This window comes from Bombus pascuorum, chromosome 2 (assembly GCF_905332965.1).
Source record: "Bombus pascuorum chromosome 2, iyBomPasc1.1, whole genome shotgun sequence".
In the NCBI taxonomy this organism is placed as follows: domain Eukaryota; kingdom Metazoa; phylum Arthropoda; class Insecta; order Hymenoptera; family Apidae; genus Bombus; species Bombus pascuorum.
The window spans coordinates 17482832-17507990 of NC_083489.1; the positions used below are offsets into that span (position 1 = coordinate 17482832).

At 32.9% G+C, this 25159-nt stretch overlaps 4 protein-coding genes and 1 long non-coding RNA gene across 9 annotated transcripts in view; 2 read left to right on the top strand and 3 right to left on the bottom strand.

The window, feature by feature from the left end:
- Positions 1-365: 365 nt before the first annotated feature.
- LOC132916730 (serine/threonine-protein phosphatase 6 regulatory subunit 3) lies at positions 366-6032 on the top strand. Of its 4 annotated transcripts, none has more exons than XM_060977004.1 (19): positions 366-777; positions 1369-1448; positions 1520-1671; positions 1787-1908; positions 2102-2269; positions 2407-2585; positions 2650-2760; positions 2847-2982; positions 3134-3286; positions 3369-3482; positions 3578-3642; positions 3739-3937; positions 4030-4131; positions 4289-4386; positions 4592-4673; positions 4742-4940; positions 5087-5489; positions 5576-5738; positions 5832-6032. In XM_060977004.1, exons 1-18 carry the CDS (start codon positions 718-720, stop codon positions 5721-5723), a joined length of 2571 nt encoding a protein of 856 aa, XP_060832987.1. In that variant the 5' UTR covers positions 366-717; the 3' UTR covers positions 5724-5738; positions 5832-6032. The 4 variants fall into 4 exon arrangements, with proteins under 4 accessions (XP_060832987.1, XP_060832988.1, XP_060832986.1 ...); XM_060977005.1 differs by having other exon boundaries at positions 5576-5733; XM_060977003.1 differs by having other exon boundaries at positions 367-777; positions 5576-5743.
- Positions 6033-11260: 5228 nt separating this feature from the next.
- On the top strand, positions 11261-15779 carry LOC132916785 (uncharacterized). Of its 2 annotated transcripts, XM_060977108.1 has the most exons (8): positions 11261-11590; positions 13694-13911; positions 14050-14295; positions 14388-14645; positions 14735-14942; positions 15039-15127; positions 15204-15355; positions 15451-15779. In XM_060977108.1, exons 1-8 carry the CDS (start codon positions 11419-11421, stop codon positions 15686-15688), a joined length of 1581 nt encoding a protein of 526 aa, XP_060833091.1. In that variant the 5' UTR covers positions 11261-11418; the 3' UTR covers positions 15689-15779. The 2 variants fall into 2 exon arrangements, with proteins under 2 accessions (XP_060833091.1, XP_060833090.1); XM_060977107.1 differs by having other exon boundaries at positions 11262-11590; positions 14735-15127.
- LOC132916238 (uncharacterized) lies at positions 12943-13699 on the bottom strand. Its single transcript, XR_009660048.1, has 2 exons — positions 13482-13699; positions 12943-13232 (listed from the first exon to the last, which is right to left on the bottom strand). It is a non-coding gene; the product is annotated as an uncharacterized LOC132916238 (long non-coding RNA).
- Positions 15780-16115: 336 nt separating the features above from the next.
- Positions 16116-21565, bottom strand: LOC132916236 (uncharacterized). The gene is made up of 3 exons (XM_060976052.1): positions 17777-21565; positions 16905-17188; positions 16116-16816 (listed from the first exon to the last, which is right to left on the bottom strand). The coding sequence occupies exons 1-3, from the start codon at positions 17816-17818 to the stop codon at positions 16618-16620; spliced, it is 525 nt and encodes a 174-aa protein (XP_060832035.1). The 5' UTR covers positions 17819-21565; the 3' UTR covers positions 16116-16617.
- Positions 21566-21713: 148 nt separating this feature from the next.
- Positions 21714-25159, bottom strand: part of LOC132916794 (uncharacterized) — a 40548-nt gene continuing 37102 nt past the window's right edge. Inside the window, exons 6-7 of the mRNA XM_060977122.1 lie at positions 24239-24569; positions 21714-23988 (exon numbers count right to left, since the gene is read on the bottom strand). Of these exons, the coding sequence (XP_060833105.1) occupies positions 23860-23988; positions 24239-24569 (460 nt within the window). The 3' untranslated portion in view covers positions 21714-23859. The remainder of the gene's footprint in view (positions 23989-24238; positions 24570-25159) is intronic.

Genomic DNA, 25159 nt, shown 5'->3' on the forward strand with positions numbered 1-25159 from the left:
AAAAGAGTCAATAATTCTTAAACCCCTAAAGTAAAATTTAATTTTTATTTTCACTTCTATCTTACATATATAAGTATATAAATTTATCTAGAATGTCACAAAATCATACATTACTTTTTATTAACATTATTTTATGATTTTTTTAAATATAATTATTCGATTTTTTACCACCACTGTATTTCTACTGTATATAGATACATACATATATGTATATAAATATATAAACTTGTCTTGATTGAGATATAATTTATTTATATTCATTAAATCTTCATTTTTAATATTTAAATTTAAAAAAATATTATAGTATCTTTCACAATGGAAACCGCGCTTGAATTTTGATCATGAAACTAAATGTTCTGAAATGAGTTACGTTTCTTCGGTTAAAAGTCGATCACAATTATGTGCTTCTGCAGCAAACGTCAAAGTTGAAACAATCCTTAATAAGAATTTTTACTTTTCGAAGAAAAAGTGATATTTTGAAGATCATATTATTTTAAAAAAAATTCTATTACTGTATTCCTCACAGTGACGCTGTGAGATTGTTGTTGCAATTATTCACAGCATTGTTACCGTTCTAATACGTTCATGCAATGTTAGTTGGCTCTCTATCCCGCGAAGCATTACATTATTTTTTTAGTGGCCACTTCAATGTTGTGATTATTTTCACATCTGATTAATTGTATCGTGGTCGAGTAAGGCGAGGTACGTGGTCGCATCATGTTTTGGGCAAATAATTACGTGTCATCCCCTAATATCGAGGCTCTTCTTAACAAAGAGGTAAAGAAGTCTTTTTTCAGATAAAACTGTTTTTCATCATGATTTAAATTTTGTACATTAAAAAAAATTTGTCAAGAATCCAAGCCTACGAATGTAATATACATTTTACTCTTATATTTCTATCTTATTTCATTGTTTTACTTAGCTCAACATTATGTCTATTATTTATTTTCTTGTATGCTATTATTTCTTTCATATAGTTTCAATACTTTTCTTTAATAAAAATTTGTAAAATATATTAATAATTTTTCAGAAATGTTGCAAAACATTAAATTTTTTATCACAGTATATAATATCTGATAAAGAAAATGACTAGTGCTTTCTTGAAAAGCAATACTATGCTTAATAACTGTCATAAGATTTAAATATTTACTATTATGTTGATAGTATTTATATATTTTCTTTTAACCTTGTTCCTTCTACAATAATTTAGTAAATTATTTTATATAATACTTAGTTATGGTTTTGATACTCTTATAGCCTATAAAAGGAATAATGATGCCTTATAATAATTGCACATTTCAGTTTATTAAATATTTATTTTTGTGCTAATATTAAACAAATTAAATTTAATTTTGTCTATAATTTTAGGATGTTACATTGCATGAATTGATGGATGAAGAGGACATACTACAAGAATGTAAAAGCCAAAATAAGAAACTTATAGATTAGTAAGTAAGATTAAAACACATTTCTATAAATATTAAATGATATACATATCGTAATATAATATTATTTATAGTCTTATAAGATCTGATGTAATGGAAGAGCTAATAACAATTACAACTAGAGAACCATCAACAGATATAGAAGAACGATGGCGTTATAAATATCCAAATGTAGCTTGTGAGCTACTAACGTGTGATGTTCCAGTCTTAAACGAAAAATTAGCAGGTTTGAATAAACCTATTTGAATAAACTTATAACAATTTAATTTTTCTCTATAATGTAAGAAATATATAATCTTAAATATCAAAAAGAATTTTAATAAAAATTCATTGTATTTTAGGCAACGAAGCATTGTTGGCAAAACTTTATTCTTTTATTGATACAGACCAACCATTAAATCCTCTTTTGGCATCATTTTTTAGCAAAACTATTGGAGTACTTATTGGTCACAAAACTGTTCAGGTAATTATAAATTAATGTACCAAATTTATTAAAATTGAATATATAAAACAATATAGAAAGTAGTTTTACGTAATAACACTTTTTGTAATTAAAGTATAATTGCATTATAAGTATTAAATATCAAATTACCTTTCTTTTATTCCTTGATCATAACCTGAACTTTCAAATCCCATATTTCCATCTTCTCCACCAGAACTGGTATTCGTATCAGTTCACTTGTTTGCAGCTTTTAGAGTTTTTGAAAAGTCGTCAAACATGTGTCGATCTGCTTTTGCAACATTTAGAGACATCTGCAATTATGGACTTAGTACTGAAGCTTGTTAGTCAGGTTGAAGGAAATATGCGGCAAAATATATTAAATGTAAGAAGTTTGAAATTTTTATCTTTAATATTGTAGTTAATTGTATGCAAAATTTAAGTATTTTGTTTTGTTTTATTGTATTTGACTATACTGTTGTGTTTCAAATTTTATCTACTTATATTCTATTGGTTTAACAGTGGTTGGATAGTCAACAATTAGTGCAAAGAGTGGTAAAATTATTGTCCCCAAACTCTGAACCAAGTAAACATGCAAATGCTGCACAATTACTTTGTGATATGATCACTGCTGCAAGAGAATATCAACGTACATCTACAGCACGTACTGGTCCGGATCCTATTTTAAATACTCTTGAGTCGTAAGTATAAATAATGGAGATATGAAGATAATTTAAGATATTTAAATTATATTTTTTATTACAGAGCAGATACAGTAAGCCTGTTACTAGAGACTATTTTAACTGGAGAAAAACTAGAAAGTAGTATTCTTGGTGGAATTCAGGTACTTCTTACACTTTTACCAAAAGCTAACAAGTAAGGATGTAAATTATTTAAAAAAATTTTTAACCTCTTGCAAGAAAATTTACATATCTTATTAACAGCTATGTTTGAAATTTTAGTGGAAGAAATGAGGATAGTGTTCAAGGAAATGGTATTGAAGATGAGATTACGGACAGTGAAGAACGTATAAAAATATCAAATGCAACTTTGCCTTACCTAGAACAGCTTCATAAACTTCTACTCGATCCACCTTATGTAAATATTATATTAATATTATACGCTTTCTCTAAACAGATGTATATGGCTTATAATATTGTTTAATATTTTTATAAAAACTAAATATCTTTGCAATGCATGCAAAAAATTATTTAATATAATTTTTTAAAATCATATCTTTACACTACAGAAACCTCCTGTTAAGACAACTACAGGTGTGTTAGAATGTCCAGTTGGTATTACGCGTTTACATGTTGCAAAGTTATTTACAACATTAATGGCAACTGAAAATGTGAAGGTTTATGAAGCCTTAGTAGAATTAGGAACATTCCAAACGTTACTTGTAAGTGAATTTAATAATTATTCAAAATTCAATGTTTTATAATACTAAAGATGAATAAGAGATTAATTTTACTCTTTTTAAGGATTTATTTTTTAAATATATGTGGAACAATTTTCTACATACTCAAGTACAATTTTGCTTGGCTTTAGCTATTAATTGTGATTTTAAAGATACAAATGACATTATTTATGTTAATGTAAGTATTGCAATCAATAAGATTAAAAATATTTATTTTTATAATGTATTATAAGTATAAATTTTTTTGATTAATGTAATTATATTAATTTTTAGATATTTAACAAGTGTAGATTGATAGATCGAATTTTGGAAGCATGGGACAAAAATGACAGTAAACAGTATGTTAAATAGTAATTGTAAAAGAATATTGCATAAATTTATATTTTATGGTAATACAGCAATTTTAATAAAAAACGGACGTTTTTATGTTTTAGAAATAAAGAAATTGAAAATAAGCATGGATACATGGGTCATTTAATAAACATTGCAAATAATATTGTTAATCAACGTGAAAAAAATGAAAATTTAGATAAATTCTTAAAGGATAATTTGTTACCTGAGTGTCTTAATAAATGGGATAATTTTGTGAATGTTGAATTGACAAAAATTAATAACACACATCAAATTCTTTTGGTACGTATATAAGTTATTAGATAAATATCATTTATCTTTCTATTAATATTAGAATTGTCCGTCATTGCTTAAGTTATAATTCGAATTTCTAGGGTGGAAAACCTCAAGCGTCCATGACAAGCTCCAGTGAAAATCCAGATGAATATAGTTCTTATCCCCAAGAAGAATTTCTTCAGGTTCAACGAGTCGAACAGGTTAGTATAACATATTTTTATGCAAAGTAAATATAGACAATAAAAAAAAAGGTTGCAGAAAATGTACATAAAATAAATAGATTATTATAGATTAAGAAAGTTTATTTATGAGTTATAATATTTTATTATTTTTCATAATATTATACAACATAAATAGTTTTACACCAATTATCTGGGACAACATATGACATCACAATTTCCTGAAAATTTTGGATTCCACGATGACCAATTTAATGATGGCGATGACGCTCTTCAGTAAGTAAAAATATATACTTTACTACTAACACTTTATTGTTGATAATTATTATAATTGTATTTGTATATATGTCCATGATTATAAAGTTCTATATTGCAAAACAATTAAAGAAAAATTAGAAAAATAGTACTATAATAAAAGAACATAATATGAAGCTATACATATCTTCGCAATATCTCTTCTTTTTTATAAATGTTATTATAGTAATTCAGTTGATCAATTAACAACGATGAGCTTTACTATCAGCGAAGAAGATCTAGACAAAAGGGAAGATATGTTCAATAAGGTACAAGTTACGTTAATAAAATTTGTTCATGAATATTTCAAGCTTTAACTTTTAACGATTTTATATAGATATGTCAGCAAAAGCAAAAAGCCGATCTAGAGGATTGTAACACAGTAGTCGAATGGGGCGATGAAGGAGAACTCACTTTTCAGACAGTTGTAGATAAACGTGACTGGCCAACAAAGCAGCAACATAATGATTCTAATTCATCCGATGAAGACGATGAAGATACACGAGACATGCATATGGAAATTGATTCTACGGAGTGTATGGATTAATTTTCATAATTACTTTCAGTTTTTATTTTCTTTTACGAAATAAACGTTCAATTCGCCATCAGTTTCAAATGTAAAAATTCTCAACACTTAATTTTTAAATTTACGACACTGCAGCATTAACATTTGTTATCTCAGCTTGGGGTTCAACGGAACCATTACCTACCAATACTACACTTCCTGAGGTGAATCCATGGGACGTTGTACCATCAGAACCAGTTGAATCTACTGGTTGGGCAAATTTTGACAACTTTGAAAACACTGTTAACATGGAGAATGCTGTGATAATAGATAATAAATTGTGTGATGATGGTAAAAAGGAAACGTCGAATATAACAGTTGAGAATAAAATGGATACTGCATTGGGAAGCAAAGCAACTCTAGAAGCTATTGGAGCAGGTGACATGAAAATTGGAGATTCAGTTGATAGTACCGCTTCATATATAGAAACAAATATAAATCATCAAAGTACAGAGAGTAATTTGTATTCTGGTTGTACTGCTGATAAAAATGCAAATCCAAGTGAAATTGTAGATAGCAGGTAAATAAAAAGTATTTATATATTTGGAAGTATTGCATATTTAAAAATATAATGTAAAATATATAATATATATTTACAAACTTTAGAGAAATCAAGTGTGAAGGGAACATAAAGAATACGGAAGCTGCGACTACTACGGTACAAAATGAAAAGTCTTCAAGCGATTATAAAATCCCATGTAACTTAAAAAATGTATCATCGGAAGCTGTATTATCATCAACAGATACCAAATGAAAAATTATTTGTTGAGTATGGTATTGCAATAGATCAACAAAAAGTCATATCAAGTATAAATTTGTACGAATGATCAGAATATATATTACGTCCCTATATTTTCATTAGATCACATTAATTGTGCTTCATTGCGTTGGCGCCTGGGTAACAACTCATAGCAGGGTATAAGTATGGATTGAAAAGTAAAAGACTAACCGACGCTCAACTATAAATAGTTTATTACTTGATGTATATGTCTATGTTCTCGGATCGCCAAAGTTTCAATTATAAATACAACTTCGTGAAATACAATTTTCCAGATTTTCTTAATGGACATTGTTATTAAAAATTTCTTCAGATTGTTATTTGTACGTAATTAATACAAAAATTTGATTAAATTGTCACACATCCTTCGTGTTGCAAATTTGGTATAATATATTAGCATGATAAAGTAGATAAAGTACAATTTGTACAAAATCGACAAATGCCAAGAAAATCTAACTTGGTCGCCCGATACCTGTTCTCACAAAAGTATTACATGCTGATGTGTGTGTATATATGTGAATGTACATACATATACACATACATACATATATTGTAATGTTTTAAGTGATACTGATACGAGGCTGCTTAAAAAGAATCACCGTAAATAATAATATTTAATAAAAAGAACTGGTGCTTTTGCTTCTTCGTTCGATAAGGCAAAGGTACTTACGTGCAGTGCCTATTGTTTGATTAAACGTTTGCTCGTGCAACGATGCGATATAAACAAGAAAGAAAATTATGTATTTTTATTACGTTGATGGTAGTGCTCATCCAATGTATACACATGTAATGTAGTGAAGTATTTCAATGATGAATGTACTTTCATTTGCATTCCAGAGAAGAAACTTTAGTAAAACTTAGTAACTATAATGTTTTCTCAAAATGATCTTCCAAAAAAAAATATAGTATTAAATTGCAAGAATCGAAATTTTAAGTAATTTGTATTTTCAATAATATGTATATAATTTTTTGAAACCAAATTTTGTGATCTGTTTTCTAAGTGTCTAAGAAATTTTGTTTGCTTTGAAAATTTTTGGGTATAATAATGTGTTTATAGTACCGTACATGAAATATTGTACATAAGTAATAAATATAAGCAGTGTTCAGAAGTAAAAAAAGATATTATTATTCTTAATACTTTTGTTTCGTATTATTATGTAATATTATTAGAACTATAAATGTACTGCATAATGTCATATATATATCATAATTAAAAATATTGATATAATATCTTAATTCATTGATTTATAAATTATAAAATATTTTTATGGAAAATGCTATATCTCAAATGTACTGAAAACATGATCGAGATATTTCTAAAGAAGAAAATAAAATCATAAAATTTCTTTATATTTTACCACATACTAAAAAAACGTACAAACAGTATTTTAGTTATTTAATTAAATTACGTGTTATCATAATCCAATGATAATGCTAAATGCTTGTCATATTTAAATATAGTATTTAAATACAACAAGAAAGTGTTACAGCTTCTAACTTAATGAATTACAAATAATATTGTTCATATTAATAAAAAGAATTTAAGAAGAAATGACAAGGATTTTTATTTTTTAGTTTCTTATATAGAATATACAACTAAATAAGATCATCTAAATATCTGCTTTATTTATTGTTATGTGAAAAGCTTCTCAAGACAAAGTTACACTATTTCAAGAATGTAACGATAGAACTAGCTTTTTCTCATGATCATTTTTTTTTACAAGATTCCAAATCATCAGTGTTTTCTTAAACAGAGCTCTAGAATTTGAATTTTCTAATTTTGCCACATACCGATTAAACATAATTGAATATTATAAATATATATATATATATATATTTAATGTATATAATATTCAAACGCAATAATTATAATTCAGACTAATTATAATTGAAAAAATATAATTTCGACGCAAATATCTCAAGATTAAATAACTGTAACAGTATGGTCATTAAGGTCGCTGAGTTTGTTTATTCACGTTCTACAAGGATATCGAAAAATAAATATAAGATTCTATTTTAAAAAATTGGTGATGACCTTGAAATTTCGTAGAAATTCATAGAAAAATGATCATGAAAGAAAGTTATTTCCATCGTTACATGTGACCCTTGCAATACTGTAACTTTGTTCTGAGAAGTTTCTTAATTGAACAATAAATAAGGCAGATATTTATGTACAAAACTTGGTAAGTAAAGTTCATAAAATCTATATACTAAATTTACTATATAAAATATTCAAAATACAAATAACATTTGCACTCTTAATTTAATTATGATAAGTAAGACGGTAGTTTATTAATATTTATCTTTCAACAAAGAATTTTCATCGTACATTTAATAACTCAAACACCAATCACTTTCTTTGAGAGAAATATTTTATCTGAATAGAACAGTTTTATTTACATAAATTTCAAAATTGAATAAATTCCCGAAAAATTTCTCATAAGATAATAATCATAATAATGCTAACACAAAGTATGAAATATAAGATAGATTAATAGATTTAATAATTCAATGCATTTTAACATTTTCGTATCACACAATCTTGAGACACTAGAGACCTCTTTCTAAATAGTGCCAATACATTACGTTATGTAATCTGGAATTTTATTATAAATTTACAAGAATCTTTGTACAAGGATTGTTTACGTTACGTTAACGTTTTCTAAAATCATAATTATTCCTTGAAATTCTATAAAGTCATTAATCTTTTGCGTATTTCATCTGTAATATTACATCGCAAATGAAGTTACTGTGTTCATGCTGTTGACATCTTAAAATTCATTCGTAATCTATTAATCATAAGTATATATTTAAAACATTTATTCGACTGATATACTATTACAATTATATACATTAAAAAAAATTATGCTAACATTGTCATTTTTTATCGTTAGTTGTAGCTTAGAAGCAAGATTGAAGTCAATACAGTAAGCTGTATTTTACATCATACATATCAATCTCTCAAACGGTAAAAATTTATTATTAATTTTGTGAACATTTTCTCAGTGTGCAATTTTACATATTTACATATTTTATTCTTTTACATTATTCCACACTCGGTTTTAAGAATGTGCGTAGCGATTTTGGTTTCATCTTTGAAATTCTTTTCATACTTATTAAATTATTCTTAAAACTTGCTTTTCGTTAAGTACTCTTTCTTATATATTTTTATCATGTCATAAGAGATATTATGAATATAATTATATTCTATACCTAATTGACAAAATATTATTTTCAATGTTTATCTTTTAGTTTAATGGAGATAGCCAGAGTGTCTAGACTTCTTAAGAAATACTGGTTTATAACATTTATCCCGGCCTCTACTATATTTGCAATTTGTGCAGATTTGAGACATACATATTTGTGGAAGAAACAATTAGCTGAAGAGGAGCAACTAAAATCAAACATTTAAAATGCAACGATTATCACCAGTAACACACCAAGCTATAGCAACTGTTGTTTTTGCATGTGTATACTACACTGGGCGCCAACTTTACAACTATGGCTCTGGGTTATTAATGGCAGACTATCGTGATAAATCAGCTTTATATGGAAGAGAATTAAAACCCGGAGAACCTCCATCTTGGCCGTAATTTACTCTTATATTATGTTGTATTATATATAATATATTAGTTGTCTTCTAAGTACATCTGCATTTTAAAGATAACTATATGTATGCAAAATAATAAATTAGTAAGATGAAATAATAAATCATGTGAGTTATAATGGTTTCATTATTTGCTTATCTATAAAATAATTGATGTACAATTGTTTTGCTTATCAAATAATTCCTTATATTTCTTGTTCTTATCCTTTTTTATTCTTTTCACAAAAAAAAAAAAAAAAAAAAAAAAAAAAAATAAAAGATAAAGAAAGTATATATATTCCATATCTGCAAATATCTCATAGATATTCATAGATATTCATTTGCTTAAGGAATTTCCCATTTGATTTATCTTTGTACATATTTTTCATTAGAAAAGGAAATTAGTTCAATAATTGTTAACATAATGTAATGTATCAATATTTATCTTACCACACTCAATATTATTTAATATTATTTGTAGATCATGTATCTTCATGTAATGAAAACTTCTATCTCATATTTCTATTATATCATTGTACTGAAATAGATATATTTTGTTAAACAAATTTTTGTTCCTAAAATATTTCATGTACTCAATGTATTTATTTACATTAAATTGTGTTTATAGTTATATATAAACATAATAATTAGATCATCTATTCATAGAATAAAGTATCAATGAATTTTTATATTTGAAAATAAATCATTCTATTTGCAAAAATATATTTATTTCTTAATCAGATTTTGTTTTGTGTTAAAAGGATATCAGATTTCACTAGTGTACTAATTTTTCAACGACATATATGTACTAATATAGGCGCACCTTAATACAAAAATAAAACTAGCAAAAAATATCAAAACGTTTCGAAGTTTTATATTAAAACTGTCCAGTAATTTTAATTATCAGTAATTTATCTTCTTTGAGGCTATTGGAAAGAGTAAAATAAATTAAATAGAACTTATATAAAATATTGTACAGATTAATTACTAAGTTCTTGAGAATTTTGTAATTTTTATAGTTTTTGAACCTATTTCAAAGGTTTCCCCTAATTTAGATATTTTCAATTTGCAAGTCTATTGTAAAGAGGGCGCTATTATTGATTCATTAATTCAGGGCCATCTAGATGGCGTTCTAAAGTCTCCATGCAAAATTACTTTTTATTTAATTTCATATTATTTCATTTTAAACGATATGATTTATACAATAAATATATAACAAATATTTTATGACTCTTTCTTAAGGTAAAGTGTTTGTACATTTTCTATATTTAACCAGATTTAACGAATTAATATCTTTCCACCTAATATGGAGTACATATCGACATGCGCGCGCATATTGATTTGACCAATGGTTTCGTACATTTTACTGAAACCAGTATCGTAGATAGAAAATGAGCACCCAATAATATGCTACACGAAGAAGTAAAATAATGTATGATAAAATTATTAATAAAGTTGTAAATGTAATCGAGGAAAATGACATTCGGGAACGTCATATTTAATTATTACAAAATTAAATATATGTTATAATAATTAATGTACATTAAATTATTAAAATAACTGTCTCTAAGTGAGACAACTTCTTCTTTCATTACTTTTTGGTCGTTTGAAGTATAATTAATATTTCAATGAAGATGGACGTCAGTTTTGTAATAACAAATACATATATAACAAAAAGTTATTTTAGTCTTACAAGAGTGCATGTTATATAAATTAAAGTAAATATAGTTTAAATATTCATTAGAAACGATCATCAAAATATTTGAAAGACGTAAAATGAAATTTTTATGGTTGAAAGGAAAGAGAGGATAGGGCGCAGGTGAGGTTTATACGGCAGTGTAAGTTGCGCCGTTGGCAGCAAAATGGTGAAGAGCAGAGGGGGTTAGGAGCTTGCATCGTTGCAGCGTTGCAGTTGTCCGCCATTGCTAGGGAGTTAACTTGAATACTAGGCTAGGTGAAGATCTTGGTGCTTACCGCGTGCCCCCTCTCCCTTGCATCGTGGAAAAAACTATTTAGTGATTTCGTGTTACGATTTTGGGTATTTTGAGATCCGGGTGATTTCGAATCGGTCTTCGTTCAGAAGGAATGGAGAAGAGACAACCGACAATGATTACAACCAGTGAAACGGGCTTACATGCTAATCTACTAACAGCGACGGGCCAGCGTCTTACTCCGACAGGCAAAATCAGCCATGCCAAGACGCGTGTCTATACGCAACGGTATCGCAAAGAATGGGAACAAATGCCCGATTTTAAAGGTACTTTTCGTTATTGTTTATTGCTTATTTTGAAATAGCGTTATCGGCTAAAACGAATACGTTTCTTCAACACTTCAACACATATTCTAACGTATTGAATATCTTCGTATGTATTTAATAATTGTAGCTCCGTCGGGTCGTCATAGTATTAAGCAATGATGTTTTTGATTAATAGCGGTTAATTATTTTTAGAGGAAATCATTGTCACGTACAATAGTACAATCGACTTTATTTTGCTTTGATTTCATCAGCGGTAGATACTTATTACGATTTATAACTTCTTCATTTCGCCACAATATTCTTCTTGTATCTTATTTTCTTATTATGCTAGAATTGTATATAACTATCGTGTATCACTATTTCGAATTACGCATTATCAATCTTTGTAAAATTTAAATATAATCGTTTATATATATATAGCATAGTTGGTCAAATTCGTCCATGCTTAAATAAGTCTCACTTGACGCAAGATTTTTTTGTAGAAATGGAAAAATTCAATGTATTACGTACGCGACACATGACTGTATTCCATTCAACGAGTCGAATCAATCGAGATAAATAAAACCACGTGATCAAACTCTAGGGGAAACAGGGTCGGTTATAGAATTTTAATTTATTACAAAATAGAAAATTGCTTTTCTAAACATTGATCTTGTAAGTCTTTTCCACGGTCATATAAACAGACCTGGACACTCGCTAGGGGAAATTGCCCATTGAGTGAAGCCTAAAAAATCCACATAGCTGACAGAAGGGTGTCATTTTGCGCCCGATCATATAAACAAATCGAGTATAATTATAAAATTTCACTTTTGCGTATAAAAGTTATATACTCTTCTCAATAAATATTTCATTTATAATAGCATTTATTATTTAAGAGAATATTTTTAATATTTTTGTGATAATAATCTCTTTCAACATAAAGTTTCTTGCTTATACGTATTTCCTTACTACTATTGTATTAAAGGTTATTACTAAACTTATAATTTTTTATCTTTCTTAATTTAAGAAATATGTAACATTTCATTTTATAGCTTTTATTGTCTGGGTTTATCACGATTGTTTCAATAATAAAAGAAATGTGAATAAAAGAATACCTACCTAGTCAATTTTAATTATTCAAAATAAACCGTAATTCCTCCCGCATACACGGAACGCGCCTAACTCTATCGACCATGTTGATTTTTCAGCGGATAGATGCTTTTCTTTTGTCTATGCTTTCGATATAGTATAAGATATAGTACAAGAAAAACTGTTACATCCTCTGCACATATTTAAATTTCATATCTTTCCTTTAGTTTCTGGAATATTTTTTGGCGAAACTTTAATTTCTTTTAAGAAAATTCAGATCTCTATAATTTTTGTACTGAGATATATTGGATACATCAATCTATATAAAACATAATACAAAATAAACAGTGCTTTGATCGTGTATTCTGCAAGATATACAATCCTTTTTGCTACTTTCTAATTCTTTCAGATATCACTAATTGGAAAAAGCAAGTGAAATTATATGAGTTCAAATAGAAAGAACATTATATGAAATATCCATAAGAAAGAACTAAAGAGTAACACTGTTGAAAGAGTTCTTACAGAGATAGTAAAAATAACTGCATCTACCAGGAGTTACCTACCACAGAAGTTTCTGAAATAAGAATTGAATGATTATATTACCCAATTTTAAAAAGACTACATTTTATAATGTACTGTAATGTAAAAGATGAAATTTAAATGTATGCGAATTGACCACGATAGTTTTCTACATAATACAGAAGATTTAAGAGTAGTAGCTATATAAATGTACAAGAGAGTGATTTTTCATCTTATAATATCTCGAGATTATAAATGCGACGACCCTGTTTTCCCTAGAATGTGTTCATGTAGTTATATTTACCTTCATTGACTCGATTCGTTGAGCAAATCATAGCGTTAATAAGTTACCAGTAAAAGTATTACCAAACAACTTTCGATTCGATGTTACCATACAGTTAAAATGTGTTTAGTAACACGGTATATTCGACAGAATATTTCGTAACCTTTCGAAAGAGAGAACAGTGCGCTTAAAATAACAAACAAAGAAATATTTAACATGATATTTTACCATAGGATGGCTGGCGTCCGTGCCGTTCCAATCAACAAGAGCTTATTGTTTGTATTGCAAGAAAAATCTCCATGCGCACCGACTTTCTTTGTTAAAACATACATGTACGATGAAGCATCAACGATCAGCTTTGTCACACGAAGCGGAAGAAAAAAAGAAGGCTGCAGCTCGAAAGGCAAATGCGGTAGAGGAGGTTGAAATAGAAGAAGTCGAGGAAATTGAGGTTTATATTCTTTCCATTTGTAATTAGCTTTATACTACTTGAATAAATTAGATAAAATTAAATTATATTTATGTTATAAACGGATACATTACGGTAAGCAATATTAAACAGAAATTGATTAAAGCATTTTTTAATTAGGCTATTGAACATACTCAAACTGAAGTAGAGGAAAATGAAGATGAGGTGGAATATGTTGTTGAGAGATTAGAAACTGATGATGAGCTGGATGAAGCTCAGATTAAAGATCCAATTGAAGATGTTGGTGCTGAAGCTGAAGATGAAGAAGAAGAGGATGATGATGATGTAGAAGATATGCAGTTGCAGATGCCTTCTGATGAAGAAGATGTTAAGCATTCAATAAAAAAGATTAAGATAGAGAGGGTGGTGTGTGATTCTTTTATTTGTATGGAATATAAGTTTTATAACTTAAATTCATGAATATTTCACATTATTGCGATATAATTACATTAATTTAGGAGAACTGCGAGGATTCCTTGACAGAAGCTATGGATCATATGCAGAGTGAATATTTGGAAGAAAGTGATAATCATGAAACTGTACAAATGGAAATAGTTGTAGAATCAGAAGATCAGAGTAATTCAGATATGCAAGTTGTATCGATTCTTCCTGATACTGAAGATTCTAGTAAAGAATTGTCGAAGGAATTACGCGAAAATGGAAGAGCGATTCGACGAGGCGACAGTAAATTAGATAGAAAATCTGCAAAATTATTGGTAAATGTATATAACAATATAAAAAAAATATTATAAATGATATTTTAACAAAAGGATCAAATAAAATGTAGTTATAAATGATGTTTTAGCAAGATGAATGCAAACAGCAAGGAGATTCAGGAATAATGGTGGCATGTCCATTACCTATTTTAGGTACAGCTTATCAAATTAGTTCCTCAGTTGCACCTAGTACTAACACCATTGGTGTTCTTCAGCCAGTGAATACAATCCCCATTGCACCTGCGCAAAGTAAAACGATTACTTTGACGACGGGTGGAAAAACTCTGACTTTGACAGGTGGTACATTCCAACCTGGTGCTCAGTATGTTCTGAGTAAATTAAAGGGTAAATTTCCTACGTTGGTAATGGCTGATAAAAAAACTACAATTGTAGCTAATCAAGCAGAGGACACCGCGAAAGGCGTTCAGCTAAACAAGGATCAGTTAGATGTACCAAGTACTAGTTATCAAAGTCCGAAAAAAGTACGTCAATTTTTGGTATTTGCAAATTAATGGAATTTCTTGCCTTATCAATATTTAAACATTATGTTTCTTCCAGCATGTACTTTTAAAAACCGTTAATAGTTCAACAACTAAAAAGCCTCGTATTTCAACTCACGTTGTAGACACTAGTAAAGGTTTACCAATTGGAGGTTTGCAAGTTAGCCTTTATAAGTTAATGGATGGGAGGTGGACTTTTTTAAATGAAAGGTATAATACTGAAATCAAATATTTTTTGCGTTTATCATACCAGAATCTATTAATTCTACAATAAAGTACGCAAAATCTACCTTTCTTTGTTTCAGTAATACGAGCCCGAATGGTCGGTGCGTAGATTTGGTGGATAACATGAAGGTTAATTTCACAGCTGGACGTTATAAGATTCACTTCGATGTTGATAAATATTTTACGCTAAGAAGGATAGAAACAATGTATCCGTTTATCGAGATTGTTTTCGATGTAAAAAACCCTGCTGGTCACTATCACATACCAGTGCTTCTGAGTCCATTTGGTTACACCACCTACCGTGGTTCCGAAAGATAAACATTAATCAAATCAGCACGTGTTTTTCAAGTATTTTATTTCTTTGTAAAAAAATTAAATTTCATAGAAATAAATATGTTTTACGATTTAACGTGCAGATTAGGATTAATACACAACAAAAGTATTTTTACTAGTATATGGTTGATCATACAGAAGAAACTATTAGGTGTATACGATAATAATTCCCGCTAGCTTTACGTTCATAGTGTATATGCGTTGTTAATTTACAGCTATTATTTCCGTATACACCTAACATTTGTAATCTTGCATTCAACGGCATAATGCGAATTAGAACGGACAAAATTCATATTCTTTTATTTATATTTCTGTTAGTTGCATTTTATGAAAGAAGTTGTTAGTTGTATATATGTGTACACGTTTTTGCTATACGCGGGGAGAATATTATGAAAAAGTGGAAGTTGTATAATCACTGGTAGAATTGTTAAATTGTAATATCAACATTTGTGAAAAAATATATTTTATTTCTTAGTTTATAGAAGTTTGATATGTTCGAAAACGAATCAACTAGTTTGCCAACTATTTTGCGATTATTCGAATGGTAAATCGAAACCGGGACTACTAAACTGCCTTAGTAAGGATACATTCATCGACAAGATAGACAAATAAATTTGGAGGAAGCATGCAATTACGATAACCGGATAAAGCTTTTATACAAGAAATTACGATGTTGAAGAAATTGTGCAAAATATATCTTTTATATTAATTATAATATTAATGTATATTATATATAATTATAATATAATTATAATATAATATATAATATTAATATTAATATATAATATAATATTAATAATATAAATTTCTATAAATTATATTACAGGGTAATGAGAAAATTTTTTACTGAGATAATATTGGAACATCGAAGATTTGTTGGTAATGTTTGATCAAAAAAAGTTGTGATGTTTCTCTTATTGTGGCGGTAGGTAACTTCTACCGACGCCATTCGATGGTGGGTAGCCTTTAGATCCGTTCGGTTCCTGACCACCGCCACGTCCATTTTGGCCTCCTGATCCAGAAGTACGACCAGCCGGGGACAAATTGCCACTACTTGCGTCGCCGGTACCAAACTTAAAGCTGGCTCTATTTCCGTTTTCGTCAGCCTCGTACCTTCAAACGCGTACGAAAGTAAGGATAAATATCGAAACGAAACAACAAAAACCCGCTACCAAAGAAAAATTCAGAAGTTGTCCCTCACTTGACAGAGATGGGAAGGCCTTCCGGGCTTTGGTAAGAGAAGCTCCCTTTTACAGTTCGCACTAGCTCACCGTCCACCAATTTCAGCATTTCCGTTTCTTCTTTTTGCACGTCGTCCACTGGCGCATTTACGTTCGAATTCGGACGATTCCTAGCTTTATTATCCTCGAACGGCGTATTTAAAGCCAGTCCGCCAGCACCACGAGCAAACAAAGGCGCCTTCTGATCGGGTGATAACTTTTCACCGGTGCAACGCCACGTACCGAGAATCATTAGCCAGAGAATCTGGGATCAGAGAGGAATGATATAATATTCGATTAACGAGGACGGTTTTGGAAATGATTGGAAATGATGGACGGAATTTGAAATTATGAGATCAGCGAAACTCTTTACACTAACTGTACACCTTACACAAATCACAGTGACATTCTCAGTTCTTTTCAGATGTGATTGTATTGTGTACGGTTTACGGGAATTAGCCATGTTTCTCTTCGATATATAACAAATGGACGCTTACCCGAGGTGAATTCGACTTTCGTGTCGAACGATTCGTGATGACCTCTTGACCGATGGGAACGTATAGTAAAAGTACGACTCTCTTAATACGTATTACGTATTATATGTGCAACCGTATAAAAAGACACTTTCTATTTAATACTTTCCCTCTTAATCGATTTAAACGTAATCTCTTTTATCAAATTCCTTTTATTCGCTTCGAAAGGAAAAATGAAAATCATAAATAGCCGGTGTATTATCCGCGACGCACGTAGATATTCGTTGCGCGGGAATCTCAGATACGCAAGGGGTTAGGATCTCAAATTTCAAATTACTTTTACCATGGTTATATTGAATTGAGTGGAATTGAAAACATACCAGCGATTGAGGTACAATTTTCCGGATGGTCATCATCACCATAGATTAATCACACTGATGGCACTTTAAATGGCATCCCCCGAGGCACTCGCGATGATATTGTTGGATTTCAGAAGTCACTAACGTCTGTGCATCTTCGCTCTGTCCGCTTTTATATAGCCGCCACTAGCTCCATGCAAGGACGATGCTTTTTTCCCCCTCTGAGACTGTCGATTGTCGTAGGGAACCACAGGGATCACGAATCTCGTTCGCTCGTTCGTCCTTTCAACCAAACTCAGTTTGGTTCTCATATTTTTCTCTTCTCTATAACTTCTATTGCATCTCACAAAAATCTAAACTCCTTCCTTTTCAATCATCAAACTCCTCACCTCTTAATTACGAACTGTTCTATAGATTAGATCCTTTTTTAAGATCTTTCAATTCTTTAAATTCACTTTATCCAAAAGTACGCTGTCTTAGAAACGTGGAGCGTGATTTCAAGATTTTGTCCAATTTATTTTATGATTGCGATATGGTTTGCAAACAACCAAGCGTCAACATTTTCATCGCTTAGCGACGATTAGTTTAATATAATAAATAGACAAGTAAATACAAGGATGAAGCGGTATCAAAGGATGAGAAGAAACGGCGTTTACAAAACGATACAAGTTACTTGGGAAATTAATCGAGCCTCTAACAGTATTTCGAAACGTAAGCGTCTATTCGACAGGGTGGATGAAGTTTTACAGTTTTTCTACGAGAGATTTGTTATCGAATGACGATAATGCATAGTTTCGAGGTGATTGAGGAATCCCACGGAAGGGACGCTTTGCATTGTACATTTAGTAGGATACACGGATTGTTGCACGTTCTCGATGAATTGCTCGCATAAGATATATGCGTTCGCACGTGAGACTTGCGTATTGGTTTGCGCTTATTTTCTCTCGATCGTGTGGGGACGCGGAGACGGCTGGATTTATCGTCATCCGTTTGCCACGCGATTCAAAGGCCAACGTCGTTACGATGGATGAGATTTCGCTCTTTTAAGGGCACACGGGCAAACAATACGATCTCTGAACCGCTAATAGGATGCGTTTGCTCTTTTGTAGGTAGCAACAGAGTCGCGCTGACATTTTATCCTTTTATTCATTGGTCCTTTCGTACCGAACCCATCGCATTCCGTGTGCCCAGTAGTCAACAGTCGACACGACGTGATCATCATTCCGTTCTGTTCGCGACCGATCTCGATTCCGATCCTCGATCGAAGCAGTACTAGGTTCAAAGATCGTCAGGTTTGCCCTGAATCTTCTCTCTCCTATCCTGCTCATAATCTACGTTACTAGACACGCGGATCGCCATCTCGGTCTCCTTCTTCGAACTCGGATGAACGACAAATCGAACGATATCGAGGGAGGGTCATTGCCCTTTCGTAGTCGATCGCTGGCGAACGACCAGGTTTCGATCGAGAACCCTGTTTGAAAGTACCCGGAGTTTTTCTAGACTCAACTTGGCTCATCTTATGCACCTCGAAGAGCGTTCCGATGGGACCTTCCGTTCTAATGCGCGACGCTGCACCAATCGTTCGTACCACGTAACGATTTCATAATCCAACAGCTGCTTTTTCTTTGAATGTACAAGAGAGAAAGGACTTCGTCGTTTGTAAATAAGATATACACGCGCGCATCCACGCGCTATCGCATAATTCCGCGTACGTTATCGTATGAGAACAGATACCCACGCGCGTGTACTTTCTACGATACGACGGATTTATCTTCCGTGATTTACATCTGACTTTTCCAAGTGTTCTTTCATCTTCAAGATTCTTCGTAGTTAACCTCTCGTCTGTTATCTCGCGCGTGTCCAATTAAAATGAGAAACGTAGCTAACGAAAGAACGATCATGAGGCCAAAGTCAATTTCGAGCAACCGTTCGATCGCTAACGGGATTCCAATTCTTTCGACTATTTCGTACAACAACATAAATAAGAACTCGCGTTTTTACCTACTGAACGATCTTTCATGTTGTGCCGTTAGATCACTGAACTTGGCTGGAACGCCGTCTTACGTAAATGGACAAAGGCTAGAAACCATATACAGGAAGGGGCTCGTAGAGACGATATCCTTCACCCGTATTTTAATTCTATTCTCTCCGAGTAAAAGAAAAAACATAGAAATAGGGAACGAGTGATAGGTTTGCTGGGTTTTGATATCTTTAAAGATATTGCTACTCTGTTTTCTTTTTGTTCTTTTTTTTTTTTTTTCTTAACAAGACATTTAATATTCGCTCAGTATCTGTAAGCTCAGCAAAATTAACATTTTGCGTGGGAACAGACGTTAAGAATTTCGGTGGATTCCACTCGTTGGTAACGTCGCGTCTCCTCGTGCAACTCGACGACTCGCTCAACTCACCTCGATCGATTCAAAATATTTCGCCAAAGAGATCACCTCGAAGTATACCGCTCGTCTGTAACCAGGCTATTCTTTTTAACATTTATAAAGTGCTATCGGCATAGGTTCAGAGTTTAAAAGAGGCTGACAGAATTTTCGATGAACGCATCCTCGAAATCACGTCGTATCAGGACGATAAAACTCTCGTGCTCGATATTACCCATGGACAACACAGACAGCTATTAACTTGACCCTCTATTACGTAGTAGTATTCATTGAGATGTTTGGAATGATTCATGGCCGCGAGAATAAGATTGCTTTCGATATCACAGGCAGTGTTAAATTTAGATTTGAGTTGAAATTAAAGGTGATCTCGCTCTCTAACGTAAACAAGCGATCGTTGAAATGAAAGAATCGGTCCTCTGTCAACATGACTTCGAACGCGTGTATTCGCTTTAGGCTCTGAATCTACCCTTATAGTACTTTTTACAAATTAAAAAGATGCCGTACGTTGAGACGCTAATCGAACAAACTTGTACGGCGCCTTACATCTTTTTTATTCTTGAACACGAATGTGTACGAATTACCGTTTGCTCGTTTGTGTCACGTACATATGTATTTCTGTGAGCGCACACGCACCTACATTTTTGTTTAGTAAAATAATACCTTTAATCTTCGTTACTCAGCACCCTTCGTACTTCACTTTCTTCAGCATTACGTATAACTCGTATGATTGAACACCCGATTTCTCTCGATACAAAATATACTTAGGTACTCGATGAAACGCGCTAAGGCTTTCAGAGACCAAAACATTGCCATACGCGATTCCAATCGATCGCGTCCTTTTGTCCCGTAACGGATATGCCCGTTGATTCGCTCGGATCGCTCCAATTTCCGCCAGTTTTAACACCGAAATGTTTGTCAAATTAGCCTAATGTTCGTATAGAGTTCCTGTAGATATATATTATATAAAACGAGTATTAATAGTTTTGACGCGACACGAGCGTAAATCGATGCGTTTAATCGTGCCAAATATCTCGGAGAAACTACCGGCACAAGAAAACCAAGCTTCGAGAGTTTCATCATCTTTCCGGTGGTGTTAACATGCCGTGTTCGTTCTTTCGCGGCGGATATTCGTTTTATCGGCGAGCATGTCTCGTAGTATAGAATCGAACGAATCGATAGGAAAATATTTGCATTTTGCGGATAATCGGTTGGTTGCGTGTCCAATCGCGCGAAATCCCTACGCTCTGGACGCGTCAAGACCATTAACATTCAAAAGATTTCCAGTGTAAAGTTTGAATATCCACGTAGATTTGATATTATTAGCTTGAGAAACACGAATCGGAGCGAAATTCGCGGGAAGGTCTTCGGAATTGTTCAATGTTTCTCCACGTTTCGTGTGCGTGTGCGTGAGCGTGTACACGCAAGTGTGCAAACGCGTAAATATACATGTATGTTTGTTTTAGAGATATACACATAGTATTTAGTACTCTTTCCGTTTAGATTTCCTTGCTGGTACGTCACTTTCGATTACAATCTGCGAGGACGCGAGTAAATTATTCAGGATCTTCTATTACTTACAACTTTATATTACACGCTTTGCCATACATACATTGCAACGGCGTACAATGAACGAAAGTAAAGGAAATCTTATTCCGCTGGTGTCGGTCTCGTTCTTTCTTTCGCTCTCTATTTCATCATCCTTCACCATAGGATCGCATATTTTTCATAAATATCTTTTGCCCGGACGATCTAGAAAAAATATGCGGATATGTGTATTAAAAAATACAGGCACTCGTGCAGACACACAGCCACGCACACACGTACAAACCATTAACGCGAACCAAGCACCGCTCGATACAGGGCGGATCCTTGCGTTCTTTCTGTATCTGTATACGCAATGGTTGGAGAACCGAGCAGTTTTCCACGATCTGACGTTTTTTCCCTGTTACATTATTATTAATACGCATAAAACCGATCAACGGTTTTCCTTCCAACGAACATCGAAACGTTTTTAGCATATACGTTTCATAAACGTGCCTTTTACTCATTTTAAACGAGTGTCTTTTTAAATCTCTATACTTTCGGAAAGATTCGCTTTGTAAGATACACGTCATACACGTATACATGGTTAAATAAAATGAATGGAACGTAGCGGTGAAAGGACACATCGAAGTAAAAGTAAAACGCATAAAACGAAATAAATAATTTGTAACACGATCATCGAATCGAACAAGTCCCGAGAAAGAAATCGTTAAGCGTTCATTCGTGCGCCCTATCGTCTACGAGTTACCGTAGCGTTCTCGACGCTTAATTAATTTGTGCCGCTGCAGCAATCGAGAAACTAGAGTTGGAGCGCGGAGAGCAAGCCACGTCGTCGTCGAATCCGTTCGTCCGCACCAACTCGAATGGAACGTAACGCGTTCTCGCACTCTTCGGATCGCCGACAATCACACTTTGTTTCAAAAAATATCGCGATATTTACACATTTCATGTTTGACGATCCTGAATAGTTACTCACGCGTTTGGACTGGCGAGCGCCAGCTCGCTTAATTACAGCTTTCTCTTTCGATAGGTTTGCGTTTCTTTGATGCGAGGTGTAGAAAAGAATGGCAACAGAATAGAGAAGAAAAGATTGGTGTGTGAAAGTAAAGCGGTTCGATAGACGATATCTTCTTCGCAATAAGAGAAAATACTACGCGTTCTCATGCTTAATCGCGAGAAAAGAAATACGGCCGGCTTGACGTTTCTCTTTTCATCGAGTTGCGTCTCCTTCAACGATCATCATTACGTACAATTTTCGATAGCGCACATTCTACGCGATGTTAAAAAATTTCGTAAAAGTTTTGTCTATAGAGGTTCTGAGTTTTAGTAAAAACGAGAGTCTATGAATAATCTATGATATTATATCGATGTCCAACGAAGTAATGGCGTTCTTTAAACTCAGTAACTTTGAAACATTCTGTGCAACTGCGACTTTTTCTTTCACGCTCGCGTCTCGCCATTTTCACGCGGCAACGCGCGAAAATATTCCCGAAATCACGATAATTTTGACAGTAATTAACCACAATAATAAAAGCATATAAGCTATACAACTACCATTTCTGTATCTACAATATAGTTTTATGTGTATGTATATATATATATATTTTTTTTTTTATTTATTCTCTTCTTTTATATAGTCTGTTACTTTATAGACACTCCACTGTCTTTCTGAAAGGCTATCAAGAGGCTCGGTGCTTTTCTACGCTCGTTCAGGTATCTTCCTCAGTGTCGCGTCATGTCAATTCGCTCGGTATCATCGTTGTTTCAACCGGTATCGGGATTCTCTTCTCATTCGTATCGATAACCATCGCTCGCATTCTCTGTACGAATCTTCGATCCTACGAGTAGATTGGTTTCGACGATTGACACGACCAACTCGTATCCTCGTCGTAGAAAAATCGTCGATCTCGTTTCGGAAATAGGAATACGACGCGTTCACGCGATCGCACATTTGCCCTGCGTATTTCAGTTCTTCCGTATCTCCGTGAAACTCGTTTCTAGAGTAGGATGCAACAGAAGAAATTACAATGTTTTCCACGGCACTCGTACAGCGACCATTTCGAAAAACGTGAACCGCAAAGTTATCGGCGACCAAGTCCCGATGCACCTTCAACGACGTTGAATCATCCGACTGCTGAGACATTCATGCGGTAGCTTGTATCCTTTCCATTACTGCAGAAGACAACATTTACATTTAGGCTTCTTCTTTAATGTGACGTGTTCGACCTGCGAAGCGTCGCCTGGTCCCTGTGCCGTCATTCTGGCCACTTCGACGGTAGCTGCTCTCGATGCGACAACCTGCAACGTTTAATCACATCTCGTTACTCCGTACTCGAACGTCGTCGTGCATGATTTTTCTCGATGAAAAAGTACGTTTACCGATGGGATTTCAGTGAGAATTCTGTCACGAAAATATGATTCACCGTTAACATTTCAGGTGACTGGCAACTTTTACGGAAACCATTCGTTTAACGGTTGAACAGTCCGCGGATTGCGTGACTATTCGACGACACGAAAGACTCGATTAAAAATGCTAATATATCGTTACCTTATCGTTGACAGATTGCTGGTTGTTGGCGGTTGCAGCTTTCATCGGTGTACCATGGGCGTTCCCATTTTCCTGGCCAGGCTTCGGCGACGAGTTGGCGTGTCGATTCGTCGAGTTCGCTGAGGATTTCAACAGGGGACTGGAACTGGAGTCGTGGTCGACGGTGGTCTGCGCATTGCTGGTAACAGCGTCGCACCCTGGCAACGGGGGAGCGGTTTGTCCAGGGGTCGGTGTAATGGGTTTCCCACCTTTTATCAATTCAACTATCTCGTCTGCTTCCCTCGAAAGATCACCGTCTGGTCTGAACGGATTATCCCAACCACTGTCCGTACTGAAAATTCATTTTCTCCCATGAAAGTTTTGCCATCGTTCGTAGACGAACGTATGATTCCATTAGACGTTAAATTATACCGAACGACCTCGCGCAGCTAATCGTTTTTACACTGGAAACATCTACCTTGAAGTTTCAATGGTTTGATACTCGTTTCAAGCTCGCAGCAGTAGGTGTGCACGTATTTTTGTTCGTTAGCCTTCTTATTTCGTGCTTGAAACGTAACCATAAATTAGGCTTAATTATAATTGCCACTCCTGGTTAGCCGTGACATTGACCACGATATCGGATTCCATCTAATTGCAGCCTATCTTCCTCCCCCTCTTTGGTGTTGCACGTGTAACGAGTGCACACGCGATCATTCTCGCCAGCAGTTCGTCTAACGTTCACGATTTTCACGTTATCAATTCGCTGTACTTTTCACATTTTTTATTTTCTCGTTCAACGTTCCAAAGAAAATCAGATACAAATATCGGTGTATCTCGCTGAACAAGGAAAATAAATCTGCGAATTGTGGATTCTTGTTTGCACGAGTTTGCTCCATCGAAATATAATCGACAAAAAGAGAGAATGGATGGTAAAGGATGGTA

Bases quoted from the DNA above. Each gene is read 5' to 3' on its own strand.
- LOC132916730 (XM_060977004.1), top strand. From the start codon at position 718: ATGTTTTGGGCAAATAATTACGTGTCATCCCCTAATATCGAGGCTCTT. The intron at 3,287-3,368 runs GTAAGTGAATTT...ACTCTTTTTAAG, and splicing joins GAACATTCCAAACGTTACTT to GATTTATTTTTTAAATATAT. The intron at 3,643-3,738 runs GTATGTTAAATA...TTTATGTTTTAG, and splicing joins GACAAAAATGACAGTAAACA to AAATAAAGAAATTGAAAATA.
- LOC132916236 (XM_060976052.1), bottom strand. From the start codon at position 17,818: ATGGTGATGATGACCATCCGGAAAATTGTACCTCAATCGCTG. The intron at 17,189-17,776 runs GTATGTTTTCAA...CTCTGATCCCAG, and splicing joins AAATTGTACCTCAATCGCTG to ATTCTCTGGCTAATGATTCT. The intron at 16,817-16,904 runs GTGAGGGACAAC...ACGCGTTTGAAG, and splicing joins GGCCTTCCCATCTCTGTCAA to GTACGAGGCTGACGAAAACG.
- LOC132916785 (XM_060977107.1), top strand. From the start codon at position 11,419: ATGGAGAAGAGACAACCGACAATGATTACAACCAGTGAAACGGGCTTA. The intron at 14,296-14,387 runs GTGTGTGATTCT...ACATTAATTTAG, and splicing joins AGATTAAGATAGAGAGGGTG to GAGAACTGCGAGGATTCCTT. The intron at 14,646-14,734 runs GTAAATGTATAT...ATGATGTTTTAG, and splicing joins GAAAATCTGCAAAATTATTG to CAAGATGAATGCAAACAGCA.